We start from the raw sequence: 15,835 nt of genomic DNA on the forward strand, positions 1-15,835 counted from the left end.
TTGTAGCCTTCATTTACACAATCTTAATAATGTCACAGTTACTGCCAGTTGTGTAGTGTGACACCTCCAGTGACTCAGTTACTGCACTCTTAATAGCCCCAACAACTCTTAGTCATAGAGGTGAGCTCTTGTGTCTCTGGGAGTTAACCGCAATGAATCCTTAGCTGGAAATACAATGTATACAATAAAGAACAATGGTGACTGCAAGTAAAGAAGGAAATTGAGTGTTTTGGACTGTACAAACAACGACCAAATTTATGACGTCTACTGTAAGCCTTAAAGGGTATCCTCTTCTTTTTGTTTTCATCACAAACAAAAGCAAAGGCTACAATGAAGGTGATGACAACCGACTTTTTGTTCTTCCCTGATTGCAGGAGCCATGACAAGTTCACAGGTAGATACAAATACAAACTTTATACATTACTAACTACATAATGAGTAAACATAACGACACAGATTTGTGTGAGCAGTCAGGAAAAAAAGTGTTTCAAAACTGACTAACAGCAATATCTGTCCATTAATTACAGAAGTGGAGCCTAGCAATATTTGTCCATTAATTAATTGTCCTGCTCTTCTTATTCTGGTGTGCTTCACATTGATTGGTTGCCAAAATAAGGTGGCCTTGTGGTATTTACTGTATGCAGTGAAATGCAAAATTTGGAATTATGATGAAAAGTGTGATAGAATCTGATAATCACTCACCCCCTGCAATTCCTAATTTTATAATTTGACACCTTCAGAGGCAGCAAGATTTAATAACGGCAATCATTAACTTTGACATGCTCCCTAGTATCCTTTGTGGAGTGCTACAGTGTGACAACGGTCTCAATCAGACAACCATTTCATTGTTAGAATGTTTTGTTAGTAAGAAGATGAAGACTTTTATTTTAAAAAGTGCGGCTTTCCAATTTCTTTAAGCCAGGCTGGACAATTTTTTAAATTTCATTTGAATAATTATGAAAAGGCAAAAGAAAACTCAAAGTCGCAAGAAGCTAGCACACATCATTATCATAAGTTCTTGAAGTTTAAAATATTGTTTGACTTTTTTAAGCTATGTTCAAGCATTATTGGGACTTTTATACCTAACTTTCTTTTAAACCGCTGTGATCACATGGGCTGCACATTAAAAAAAAAAGAATCTGTAAAATATAAAATAGGGTGAAAGTATATGTAGTGCCTGCACAATTTGGCACTCACAGTCTTCAAGCTTATGACAATATCCTGTATCATTTCTCATGTTCAGCCCGTTCATTCAAAACTAATTGTCCCTCCTAAGAGTTATCCATTTTTGTGGTTCTAAGGTTGTCAGGTTCAAGGACAAACTATGAGTAAACCACACAATTTACTTCAGCTTAGTTCAGTTTTCAGAGCTCCAGAAATGTAAAAGTAGATCTCCAGACTCACCCTTACATTCAATAGTTGTTCCTACTGAATTATCTCTGAATGAACTATGACGTTACTGTACAACTCTTTTACATACTAAGGTTATACAGTGCTTTATTCTTAACTTGTGATAATCCTAGTTGAGTTTGAGGTTTGCACAATATGTCTGTGTTTGTATATTTTTTTCTGTAGGCATTCTGTTTGTCCTTTACATCCCAAAGATATACACATTAGGTTCATGAACTACTTAAAACTGGATAATTGTGAGTGAGCTTGGCTGTGTTTGTATGTGTGTTTGTCAATAGACTGGGATGGTTTCTGCTGTGAGCCCAATATCGTCAGAATTGGTTGTAGCTCCCAGCATTGGAATAACAAGATAAAAAAGTTTTGTTTTGTTTAGGTCCTGCACCGACTAACCGTTCATTTTATTTGTATGAACTTTTTCTTCAATTATTGTTTAAGCAATGAACTAGCATATTGAGTCTTTAGACAGTGTCTTTCATATTCTACATTTTTAAATCACTCAGTCACAATGGTGTTATGATTTACCTGTATAATTAGGGTATAATAATGCATTATAACAATGCAAGGGAATGGAAAAAATGGTAAAGACCAAAAAATAATTGCCTTAATTTTGAAGCCCTTGCTTCTTAAAATGCTACTTATAACACTTTTTCTAAATAGTGACTTTAGACATCACTTTATCAGCTAGAACAGTGCTTCCCAAACGTGATCCTGGGGACTCACTGTGGCTGCAGGTTTTTGTTCCAACCAACTTCCATTTTTCATTGAACTCTTAGCCTAATTAAGTGAGTCATTATTTCCCTGTTTCTATGTTTTGGAGTCAATGTGGAAATTACAAACTAAGTTTGGTTGATTTTTATCAAAATGTAATAAGCAGTTATATGGGGAATTTGTAGATTTTTTTTAAGTCATTAACATTATTTTCAACCTAATTTTCATTCTGCTTTTCCAGGTGTTCTGGTTATTTAATTGATTCTTTACTAATTAGCAGGTCTGACACTGAAGTTGCTGCAGCTTTCATCATCCCGGGTGTCTGCTATGCTGGTTGTTAATTGTCACTATTAGGGATAAATGAAGGGAGGAAACTACACAGGAAAAGGGGGAAATAATAGGAAAACAACAAGAGATTTAAGCATTTATAGCTTTAGAAAAAAATAGAAATATTTCTAAATGTCTTGTAAATGAAAAAAACATACTGTTGTGTTTTTCTGAATGCAGAATAAGGGAAGAGTAAAAGAAGACCAGATAATTAAATGAGATCAGTTGTTATCGATCATTATCACTGATTATGAAACTGGTTGGAATAAAAACCTGCAGCCACAGTGGATCTCCAGGACTGAGTTTGCGAACCACTGAGCTAGAAGATAAAGTGTTAGCCTAGCTGTTGCAACATGATTTACTCTGTGTGTGTGTATACAGTCAGCACTTAAATATAATATCTAAAAAAAAAAAGATAAAAAAATTCTGTGATGATCTTGCATTTTAAAAAGCTGTCATTTATTCCACAAGTTATTTAAAAGTGGAAAATTCTGCACTATTGGTTATTTCTGAGTGGTCAGGCTGAATGTAATGTATAGTCGTTTTAATAAAATAAACATTTAACTCAAATTTATGACTGGTTTATATTTTATAGCATAAACGGTCTCAGAATATGTTTGCATTTTATTTTAGGTATGAACAGCCCAAATGTGATGGAAATGCAAGAGCCCATCCCACAAAACCCAAAGACCACTACAAGAGCAGACATCTTCAAGGTAAGTCTATTCAATTGCGTTTTACTCATCACTGCCCATAACACCTTCTGAACTATGATATGTTTAAAACAGCATTTTATATCTGAATTTCATGGATGTAAATAAATGTACTGTTATGCTTTTCACCATTGACATGATGTAATTTTATGCATTTTTTTTTATAATATTTGTGGGACCATTTCATGACCATAGCCAAGTTGCTTGTGGCAATGGCACCCGTTGCAGGTTAGGTGATTAACATCGAGTTGCATTGCATCTAAAACATATTTAAGATGGCTGTGGGTTAAGAAAGAAAAAATGTACTTGTCCTTAGCATATTTTGTAGGGAAAGTCTTATGTTTTGTTTCTAAACCTTGGCAGTACTTCTGACCATTTGAGCAATGTTTTCTGGGCTCACTAGGCTTCTTGATGCTATTTTGATATTCAGACTTAACTTTGCAACTTGAGTTCGTCTGATTTCTGCTTGTTAAGATTCATCTTCTGATCGAAATGATTTTTTTCAGCCATTGGGGTTTTCCTCAAGCTTTTCTCTGTATAAAATCCTAGCAAGAATAACACATGTTCATAAGCAAAAACCAAACTAACTCACTGAGTGAGCATTCATACACATGCCTTTTAATTCTTGCCAACCTCAAAAGTCCCACAGGCAAACCCATTCCACCACCACGCTGGCTCTTTTGAACCTTTTGACCACAAACTTTCCCTGCCAGTCAGCCTTTGCCCACCCTTTAATCCCTAAATGAGCACAGGGAGAAAGCATCCATTAATAGACATCTTCTAGGGACCACAGTGCTGAAGTAATTAGTTTTATGAATCTACTTATTTGTTTTATGCTAGTACAAAAATAGCAATAATATTTTATTAGTAACTGGATAAAGTGATGGTCGAACACCCTTAAATCTACTGCATTGTTAACAATCCCAAATCAAAAGTCAAAGTCAAAAAATCAAGCAAAGTTGAAAGCCAGAAAAGGAAATAGAAAAAATGTTTTGGAAGATCACGAGAATGATCAACAAAAATGGTTTTGGAATCCGCAAGCTTGGATAAGAAGTGTTTCTTGTGATGACTTTTAAACCCATCATGTCTTTAACCAATGGTTACAACTTCTGAGGGCAGACCCTTAACAAAACGGGGTGTATTCCTAATCATGGAGAAAACAAAATGGCCATGTCTTACTAAAGCATACAGTGCCTGCTGGAGTTTTTTGTTAAATTAGGTGATATCATAATAAGACCTAGGCCCACCAGGCTTTACAGGAATACACCACCCAAAATAATATTTTCATTAGATGTTATTTACCTCATGTAGTTTGTAGTGATAGCCAAGAAAAAAAAATATTGGGATTTCATGAAGAATGGAGAAAAAAACATTTATGATATAATAGAAGCCAATAGCAATCAGTTCTGTATATCAGCAAATGATGTGAAAAGTGTCAATGGAAAAAAGAAAAAAAATCTCCATATGTCAATTATCCAATAGGCTATATGCACATGGCAGTGATGACATACTTCCGGTGAAACCTCAGCCATCCCAATCATTTCTGTTGTCCATACTGCAGTTGTGATTTTTGTTTAGTGGTGAGAAGGTCAGTTAAAAAGAAGTTTAAGTTTCAGCATACAGATAGCTCTACAGCTGAACATTGTTGTGTACCTTTGTGTCGAGCTTCCAGTAAGTACAAGGTACTTAGTTTTCATACCCTCTCCTCCGATGTGGAAACCCAATCTAAATGGATTGCTGCTATCTGGAAAGATAGTCCCCATATCCAAGTTTTTAGCCAACATTTTAAAAAAGAGCATCTTCACGAGCCAGGATCTGAGAAAGGGCGGTGATTGTTGAAGAAGGGAGCGGTTCCGGTATTGTTTGAGTGGAACAATTTCTCGGTTTCATTTTCAAGACTGGTGGTTTGGGAGATGAGAAAGCAACTGGCGGAGGATGATACATCGGGCAAGGAGGAAATTGATAAAATCCTCAAGGACCATGACTATACTTTGGCTCCAGATCCAGCAGTTGTCGATCTAGTGCTTGATGTCTTTCAGAGATGGGATCCTCCAGCTGAGGAAACAAACTGAGTCTCTTAAAATAAAGCAGCTGTTTGGCATTCACCGTTTTGCTGACTCAAACAGAGACATTTGCTTTTTTACAAGGTAGGATGCTCAGCAGACTCATGTTATTATGTATTGTAGCATTGGCGCCATGTGCCGCATTGGACAGATTCTCTGCTCTTTAAGGTGGCTTGCTATCTGTAAAAGGACAGCTTGCCTTTTGCCAAATTAGCTGGAAACGGCGCGTGGGACTGTGTAGAGCTGCCGTTTTTATAGGTGCTCCTGCTATTGATGATGTAATGCCAGCTCATTCTTTTCATGACACATCCATGGCTGATATAACTTGTCCAGCACCACTGCTTACATACATATTCATCTGTCCCTGAATAAAGTTTAATGACTATCAAAATTCTGTTTTTTAAAAGAAGCCTAATGTAATCACACATATATTTTTTGTCAAATGTATGTTCATAGTAGACTCCAGTTTTCAATACGTCCAGATCATACCTTCGTAATTGTGGATATAGCTTGAAACATAAAGTTTGAAGCCCTTCTCCTTTTAAATCCTGATGTTTGGCACAATATTTGAATAAGGCGACTTATGTTGTTTACCATAAGTCTGGGCACGACTTGAGCGATCAGGTGAAAAATGCCATAGTTGATCTGTTTTGATATCAGCGCTGGAAGGGCAGCAGCTGGCTGATGCAGAATTTTGTAGAAAGTGTGTGTATAGCCTATAGTATGTTCAGAATGTGCAAAATACATGCTTTTTTATGTTAAAATAGTTTTAATGTAAACTTCTGGAATAACCAGCATACATCATAATCAGGAAATGAATGCCTTTTGGGAATTACTTTTTGAATTGAAGACAGTAAGTAAATGGTAAAGATGTCTATTATGGTGGCATCATCGTGTCACCATTTTGAGAAATGATTTCATCACAGGATTATACGGAAGCCGAGAGAGGACGTGCAATATCGTTATTTTTTTTAATTGTCTCCTCGAGATAACAGACTAATTTTATTGAGATGTCGAGAAAATGGAAATTTGTTTTCTTGAGATAATGGAATAATTTTATCTTAATCTCGAGAAAATGAAACTTAATCTTTGCTCCTGGCATCAGACTCGCTTAGACTGCGATGCCTACACAGCTGAAGCCTTGCTAACCGTCTTCTTAAATGATGGACACTAACGTTATTATTTTCTAAACTAAGGCATAAACATATTTCAGCCTGCATCACCCCTTGATTGAACAAAAATGAGACGCGCTGATCAGTACAGTTCTCTTTTTCTGCCATTTCAAAAAGGACGTTGCTTCAATAAGCTAAACATTAAATGTTAGATACAATTATTTCATAATTTCGAGAAAACAAGATCTTTTGTTTTATCGAGATCTTGATAAAATTATTCCATTATCTTGAGAAAACAAAGTTTGTTTTCTCAAGATCTCGATAAAATTAGACTGTTATCTCGAGGAAACAAATTAAAAATATAATGATATTGCACATCCACTCTCGGCTTCCATAGGATTCATCAGTTCACATAAGATTTCATTGCTGCAACCATATTGTTTATCTGTCTTGAGGGTCATTACTACCACATGGCTGCAATCAGCATGACTCGTGACATCACTGCATGTCTACCATTTAAGATGGCATTGCATGGATAATCCTAACTTTTGTAGAAAAATAAATGTAATTTTTAATTAGAGACTTCTTGTTAGTTTGGCTTTTAAACCTTCCTCTCTGACAATTCCTTCTTAAAATTGTTTAACTTCTTAGCTAGTTTTAGTAGATCTTTGATTTTGACTCATTGCTACTATTTAGACCACTTTTACAATTACTCCCTTGGTCTGTTTCTGAATTTCAAATGTAAATTTATTTCCTTCTCTCTTAATTCACTACTCCTAGTAAGGTTCTTTACGAAGCTTTTACTGTAAATATTGGTTCTTCTATCCTGAACTGATCATTTGTCCATAGTAGTACGCACTAGTTTCTGGAATTCTTAAATATTGCACCTTTTGGGGCCTTTGCCTGTCTCCTCTCCACCACTTTTTTTATCTCCTGGTCACTTACTTAGTTATCCAAGGTTATATATATTCTGGAGAGCCTAGGTCCGGTATATATAACTGAAGGATATATAAATATAGATCTGTATACTGATTATATATTGACTTGTTTTGATATCAAAAAGTGATCCTATGGCTAAAACAAGTTGCTAACAACTATTCTTGGGCTTATAAACCATGTAGGAGCAAAATATCCCCTTTTGTTGTGTTTATATGTAAATGTATATTAAATGCATGATAAGAATCATTTCTTGTTGTCGTCATTGTTTGTTAACTTTATTATAAATGGCCCCTGATGCGGGAGCTTGCACACTTTATCAGTCTGTGGTAATGCCATCCCATCACCATATATATGCAAGAAATGAGACTCCTAAACCCAAGTTTTCATTTCACTCTGTTGTCACATAGCCTATCCTGTATGTAGTGTCTGTGAATATATGTACAATATAATATACACAGTATATCTACAGTATGAATGCATTTACATATACAAATATATTCGTAAATATAGTATTTTAGAACAGGATGTGCTCATCTATCATCAAATGACATGACCAGAAAATAAGCTATTGATCAAAATCAGTGTGGGTATGATTCACTTTTCTTAATTCAGAATGTATGAGGAGCTAGTGTCTGCATCACTTATATTTTAGGCAAAAAACCAAAACTCTATGTAGTGAAGTATTCATATCCATTTGATTAATGGTTGTATTTATTATGTGGTGAGTAACTCCAAATAAATAAATATATTCTCGAATTGCCAGCTTTTATTGCATCATAAATTTTGTCTGTGGCAAATGAAGAAAGAAAAGGTTTATACACTACAGCTTCAAGAGAAGTGGTTGTTTTTCAGTCATGTCAGTCATTTTCCAACCCACTATATCCTAACACAGGGCCACGCGGTTGTTTTTCATCAACAGTAAAATATTTTTAATAAACAGTAAAACATTTTCTAAATTATTCAGATATGCAGCTATGAAATTAAAAGGTATAATTCAAAAATTCAAGTTGGACTGTGTTTTTTGCAACATGTTGGGTGATTTTCTCACTTCATTTGAACTTTTTCATGAGCAGTCCTGACGAATTTTCATGACCATGGCATAGAGAGTTGACTTCTGCTTTAAAGAAAAAAGATCTACAATGTAGGAGAATCAATCAGAACAGTAAAACGAACAGAAATGAGAGGGAGCACCATACTGTAGGTAGGGACAGGGCATGGACTGGGGATATGCTGGGAGTAGTGATGGGTATTTCAATTCACTTTACTCAGTCAGTTATTTCAAACTACAAGTTTAAGTGAATACATTCTTTTTATTCATTTGATTCATTTAGAATTTAGCTTATATGGGAAGTCCAGATGTCTTTGGAATGAAATTGTGGCTAGTACCCTCTGATCGTATCCATAATATGCCATACAGAAAGCTTTAACACATTTAAGATTCATGAAAAAAAAAAGTGAATGAGAATTGTGCAACTCCTAATGATTTGTTTGCAAAATGAATGACAGTCATTAGACTAATTCTTGGGTAGTGACTTGTTCTTGAATCAAATAAGTAAAGACTCATGGTTCAGGCAGATCTTGTACATGCGCTTTAGAAATCTCCCAGCAAAACTGGAGACACAGACGACATTGTGCAGAAACTATTCTATTCAGTTCCACTGAATTGATTTGTTCATACTCACAAATTGGTTCATATCATACATTAAAAGACTTGTTAAAAAATGAATCGTTCGCAAATTGCCCATCACTAGCAGGGAGCCTAAGACCTTTAAGAGTTCATTAGTTTGACAGTTAAGAGGAAGAACCCCACCCAAGACACTGCTATAATACTGACCCTGACCCAAGATGGGGGCATAAATTGTCATTTCTTGCTAAGGACTTATAAGAAAATTAGGATAAGAAGAATGAAAATAAGCAGAAGAGACTAAGGCCAGGGAAAGCAGGCTAAAAAATGATGCTGGGAAAATGTAGATTTATAAATGCAGATTTTTACATGAGATAGTATCCCTTTAGAGTGTGAAATCTTTATGTTAAGACAGTAGTATTCATTATGCTGAAGCTATGCCAGTAAAAATACGTCATTGCACAGGTGTAATTTTCTAAGTATAACTACTCATTCTTCTACCCTGCATATTACAAGCTTATTACATGGAAATACAAGTTGCAAAAGTAATTAATTACACAATATTTAATGTACAAAAGCACAGAACACATGCTTCTGATTAATGAACTACGAGTATTGCATAGGTTAATTTTGTATAATATTTCAGCTCACTCTAGATTTTCTTTATTTAGCATTTTTTAATTCATACATAATCGATGTTGCCACAAATATTTTTTGTGGTGTTGAGCTAATTTTCAGGGTTTATATTAATAAACTAAATGTAGCTGTGTTACAGGCATCAGGAGGTGCAAAGTTTGAAAAAAAATCCCAAAGAGTCAAATCAAAAATCTAAAGGAATTACAAGCAAAGTTTACAAAGTCAGCTGGGTGCATTGCATGATTTTATGTTGAAGGAGCACAGTTAGATTACACCTTCTTGTTCTTTTTTATTCGCTAGCTCAATGTCATGTATGATATGACTCCTATAGTCTCTTGTAGAACATTATCAGACACCAAAAGCTACAAAGTAAATGCAATTTATTTCCATCTGGATGTTTTAACCCAGTATATACAGTGCCGTGAAAAGGTATATGCCCCTTACCTGATTTGCTATACAATTACAAATTTTTGATATTGATGTTTTCAGTTCTTCATCTGAAATCAAATATTAAAGTTCACCTGACTAAATAAGTGACAAATTGTTAAGCTTATTTTATTTATTTAATGTACACAGTTTCTTTCTATCTGTTACATACAACAAATACACACATTTCACCTTACCCCATTCCAGATGTGTTGTTTAGGTATGTCATAGGGTATAAAAATGCTGTTGCTGAATCCTGAAAGTTCAAAAAGATAATTGAAACAGCATTTCAAAGACACAATCCTAAACCTTTTGAAGGTTTTATAAAGCAATTCAAAGAAGAACTGAAAAAAAACAAGGCAAAGTGAGTAGCATAGCCCCATTGTTGCATGACTGTGAGTGCTTAAAAAAACATTTCAGGACAGAGTGATAAGTGTTGGTGATCATCTGTAACACGCACTTTATTAAATCAGGTGCTAGTGATGTTATTTAATCAAACACACTAAACTAAAATGCATTTGGTTATCCCTGATGACCAGAGCAATAACTCCTTGTGGGTTAATTAGACATCTTTTAATAAAGTGTAAGAGAGAAAAGGTTGAGCTAATACATTTCTGGCATATCTCAGATAAAAAAAATGGCCATACATGCCAGACGGAAAAAGAAAAGCAGAATAGGGAGTTTTGAGGGAGGTAAGACATTTTAGAGTGGTTCTCAGACATTCAGCATATACACTGGTTAAGTTATGTTTTAGGATATACTGTATGCGTATATTATACTCTAAATGCTTTGAATTTAATCATAATAAATAAATGTATTACTACTGAAAAACACGTATTATTATCACAATTGTTTAATCTATCTTAAATGATGTGTTGTCAGCACTATTACTGTATAAATGTATTATTGCATTTGGCACATTCTTTTAGGAAGTCATTGCGCACTGCACAAATCCCAAAGGACTGGAAAATGGCAAATATTATTCCATTATAAAAAAGGGTGATCAGGCAGATATAAGCAGCTATAGACCAGTAAGCTTAATGTGCATCACAGGTAAATTAATGAAAGTAATTGAGCAATGCATGGCAAGAACAGGAGTGTTACAGGCAGCATGGTTTCAAAAGAGGAAGGTCATGTTTTACCAACATGCTGGAATTCTATGAGGAAACAACAAAAGGATATGATCAAAGTGGAGCAGATGATATTATTTATATTGACTTTCAGAAAGCATTTGATAAGGTGCCACATGAGTTGTTCGGCATCAAACTAAAAGACATGGGAGCCCAGGGTATGATGTGTAGAAGGGTGTAGAATTGGCTCAGATACAGGAAGCAGTGTGCAAGGAACCTCATCAGAATTGGCTAATGTTAACAGTGGCGTTCCTCAGGGGTCAGTGCTAAGGCTGCTGCTATTTTAATATATATAAATGATCTATAAATAACAAGCTGGTTAACTGTGCAGATGACACCAAACTAGGTGGATTGGCAGATAATCTTAAAACTGTTGAATCATTAAAAAGGCACTTGGACAGAATACAAGCTTTAACAGATTTGTGGCCGATGTAATTTAATGTAAGTAAATGTAAAGTATTACATGTAGGAAGTAAAAACATTAGGTTTGAATACACAATGGGGGGTCTGAAAATTGAAAGTAGTGTGCTAAACACTATCAACTTACAGAAAGTGTTCAGAAGCCATTAAGAAGGCTAACAGAATGTTTGGTTACATTAAAAAATGTGCAGAGGACAAGTCCAAGGAGGTTATGCTGCAGGTTTATAACGCACTGGTGAGGTCTCATCTGGAGTACTGTGTGCAGTTTTGGCCTCCAGACCACAAAAAGGACAATGCAGCATAGGAAAGAGAAGAGCAACAAGGCTGATTAGAAGGCTACGAATTATGAAGAAAGATTAAAAGAGCTGAGCCTTCTCAGTTCAGACAAAAGAAGATTAAGAGGAGACATGAATGAAGTGTTTAAAATTATGAAGGAAATTAGTCCAGTGGATCGAGGCTGTTTCTTTTAAAGGAGTTCATCAAGAATATGGTGACACAGTTGAAAACTTGTTAAGGGTAAATTTCGCATAAACATTAGGAATAAGTTACCAAGTAGTGTTGTCGACAGTAGGACTTTTAAAACTTGATTTGATGTTATCCTAAAAGTATTCAATGGACAGAACTGGCAAGCTTTGTTGGCCTGAATAGCCTGTTCTCGTCTAGATTGTTCTAATGACCTAAAAAAAGAGCACAGAGTATGGAAAAAAAAAAAAAAATCTGAATATGCACCACACTCATTACATTTTTATAGATTTTTGCTAACCACAACTCCTCCAAGACCCGGGTTCACTTCCTGGGTCCTCCCTGCGTGGAGTTTGCATGTTCTCCACGTGTCTGCGTGGGTTTCCTCCCACAGTCTAAAGACATGCAGGTTAGGTGCATTGGCGATCCTAAACTGTCCCTAGTGTATGCTTGGTGTGTGTGTGTCCTGCGGTCGGGTTGACGCCCGGCCTGAGATTGGTTCTTGCCTTGCACCCTGTGTTGGCTGGGATTGGCTCCAGCAGACCCCCTTGACCCTGTTTTTGGATTCAGCTTGTTGTAAAATGGATGGATGAATGGACAACTCCTCCACCATACCATTCAATTATACAGTAGCTATTACATTTTGTTAGTAGTTACCGATTAAATAATGAAATGTAATGTAAATGAAATATTTGACAGTTTAATACATCAAGTTTTGAAACAAATAAATAACCTTTTTTCTCGGGGACAGTAATAATGTAACACTTAAACTGTTTAACAGTATGATGTATAAATTGCTTCTGTATGAATCTCTCTCATGTCTTCCATGTATATATTAAAACATCCATCTTAGATCAACCTTTCCACACTTTACACCAAATTACGGCATACGTATAATGACAATCCATATTTGCTGGAGAAAAAGCAAAGGTTTTCTTCATTTTGTTAACATTTATTCAAATACATTGTCTAACATAAAGAAGTAAGTTATGTACATTTTGAAAAGGAAAATGGAAAGTTCAGAAGCGGAGGACTTTAATGGGTTTAAATTTACTGACAGTTACTGTATAATGACAGATGTGTGCATACCCAGGTCTTCACTATAAAATAATTGGCTTTATTATAAACATTACAAGCAGAACACATTAAAACAAACAGGGCAACTGCTTTAGGTTTACTTAGTGGCTTTTTATGGCCTGTAAACATTTTAATAGTAATGCAGACATGCACAGTGTTAATGAACAGGGAGGGTACTGTTCTCTAAGATATTTATGTAGCTGCCTTGTTATTTAGTTTGACAGACACAGGTGGCTAGTGAAATCAGGTCCAACAAGAAGGTGTTGATTTATTAGGGGAATGCAGAATTAATACTATTTTTAAAAGTTCTTTGTAAACAGAAGAGAGCTCTCCTCTGACTGAATAATACTTTGTATTAGCATAATAAAGAACTTGTTGAGAATTTAACCAATTTGTTATTTCTACCTCCACCTTTGCAAGAGGCCAATTAATGGCCGATGTTCCTGGATCGTCCCTTTTCTAAAAAAAAAAATCATAAATCTGGCTCTGTAATAAATTGTATAAACAGGTCTAAGGGGTAAATGATTTAGATGTAATGTTATTCAAGTTGAATATAATCACAAACATTAAATCTGTGTTGCGGTCATTATTTTTGAGTCATGCATCAAAAACTGCATGCTTTATCATATTATTATCATTGGCTTTCAATTGCAGAGGACAAATAAATATAAGGGCAGCACAGTGGCGCAGTGGGCAGCGCTGCTGCCTCGCAGTAATGAGACCTGGGTTTGCTTCCCGGGTCCTCCCTGCATGGAGTTTGCATGTTCTCCCCGTGTCTCCATGGTTAGGTGCATTGGCGATTCTAAATTGTCCCTAGTGTGTGCTTGGTGTGTATGCGTGTGCGTGTGTGTGTGTGTGTGCGCGCGCACCCTGCGGTGGGCTGGCACCCTGCCTGGGGTCTGTTTCCTGCCTTGCGCCCTGTGTTGGCTGGGATTGGCTCCAGCAGATTCCCGTGACCCTGTAGTTAGGATTTAATGGGTTGGGTAATGGATGGATGGCAATAAATATAATTCATAAATGATATGGATTAATATGATAAATTATTGCTGTTTGACATATTTTGTAGTTGATATGTAATACATTTTATATGAAACTATTACAGAAACCATTTGAGACATGATTGTAAATTAAATGTATAAATACAAATTTTCTTGTACAATATATATACAGAGTATCTTTTTTATTTAAAATTCAAAGTAAGGAGAACATTTTATGTAGAAGTTTACATAAATAGCATTTTCTTAGAACAGGGGTGTCGAACTCTGGCCCTGGAAGGCTGCAGTGGCTGCGGGTTTTCATTTTAACCATCTTCTTAATTAGTGACCAGTTTTCCCTGCTAATTAACTTCTTTTGCTTTAGTTTTAAATAACTTGACTCAGGTCCCTTAGTTGTTTCTTTTTCCTTAATTAGCAGCCAAACAATAATGAAACATGAAACAAACTGCCACATGACCAGCTAACCTGTGCCCATCACACAATATGTGAAAATAAAGAAAGGTGAAGGTCTCAGTTAAGGATGATCTCTGAAGTCACCTAACCATTGTAATGGTGTTCTTAGAAAAAGGAGAAAATCAACAGTTTTGGAAATGTCTGGTGTAGCAGATTGAGAGCAGCAACAAATTGTGGAATTAAATAAAGAACAGGTTTGAAGTGAAACTGGTTGGAGTTTGAAGCCCCAATTTACCTCATTTCATGTCTCATTTCTGTTTGGCTGCCATTTAATGACGAAAAGAGTCAATTCAGAGGACTGAATCCTTCAAAACATGGCTATTAAACTGAAGGGAAAAGACATTAATTAGCAGTGAAAACTGGTCACTGATTAGGAAAAGGGTTAGATGAAAACCTGCAGCCACTATGGCCCTCCAGGCCTGGAGTTCGACATCTGTGTCTTAAAATAATTTTAAAAAAAAATTCTCAAATATGTTTTATACATTATTTCAGAATGTGGGATGATTGTATTTTTGCATAGAAAACATAAATAAAATAAAGACAAAAACATACAGGCAGGACACAAACCACGATTGCATTTCCTTGCACTTGAACCTGCTACCATCTGCACTGTTCTGCAACCTCTTTAAGCTTCAACTAAGATGGCTGTTTGCAGATATTAAATGCAAAATGTCATCATAGTTTTCTTCAATTTTTTTTATCATTAAACTAATTCCCTGATTAGATTGGATTTGTTTGGGCCTGTGATGAGATCTACAGTATCTAGTAGTGAAAACTATTTTTCTACCTAGTGTATCATGCCAATGCTGTCAAATGAATTTAACGCTAAATTTGGATTTAGTGAGTTCATTGAAATATAAACTAACATTGTTTACTCTCCATAAGAAAATTGTAAAGAACCAAAGTTTGTTTTCTAAATTAATTACAATTACATTTTTTAAAACTATCCAAAAATCTATTAACAATCAGTTACCATGTACATGTTAAACTAGGATTTATTGTTTTCTAAGAAACTGATGATAAGTATGTGAGAGCTCATTAGGTGCTATTCAATACGTGTCACAAGCTTGATTGACTTTTAATGAGTGTGGCGTGCTAAGAATACGTACAGAAGACACCATAAAAAAAAAAACTGGAAATTGCTATAATTGCATCTGTCTCCCAAAGGTATACATGATTTATGAGCTTAGTTTTCATTTATTTCATACATAACTTTTGTTATTTGATAATATTTTGTGATATCGGTACCTACCTAATGTAGATTTATAATTTATGTTTACAATTTTCAAAATTACTTTATTACAAATTGACTCTCTCTCTCTCTCTCTCTCTCTCTCTCT

The 15,835-nt window shown here is 35.3% G+C and overlaps 1 protein-coding gene across 4 annotated transcripts in view; it reads left to right on the forward strand.

Annotated features, from left to right (window-relative positions):
* Positions 1-15,835, forward strand: part of smoc2 (SPARC related modular calcium binding 2) — a 220,189-nt gene that overhangs the window by 181,172 nt on the left and 23,182 nt on the right. For all 4 annotated transcript variants that reach the window (XM_039738220.1, XM_039738219.1, XM_039738221.1 and 1 more), the window contains one exon: positions 3,079-3,161. In XM_039738220.1, the coding sequence (XP_039594154.1) occupies positions 3,079-3,161 (83 nt within the window). The remainder of the gene's footprint in view (positions 1-3,078; positions 3,162-15,835) is intronic.

The sequence above is a fragment of the Polypterus senegalus genome, chromosome 16, assembly GCF_016835505.1.
Source record: "Polypterus senegalus isolate Bchr_013 chromosome 16, ASM1683550v1, whole genome shotgun sequence".
NCBI classification, from domain to species: Eukaryota; Metazoa; Chordata; class Cladistia; order Polypteriformes; family Polypteridae; genus Polypterus; species Polypterus senegalus.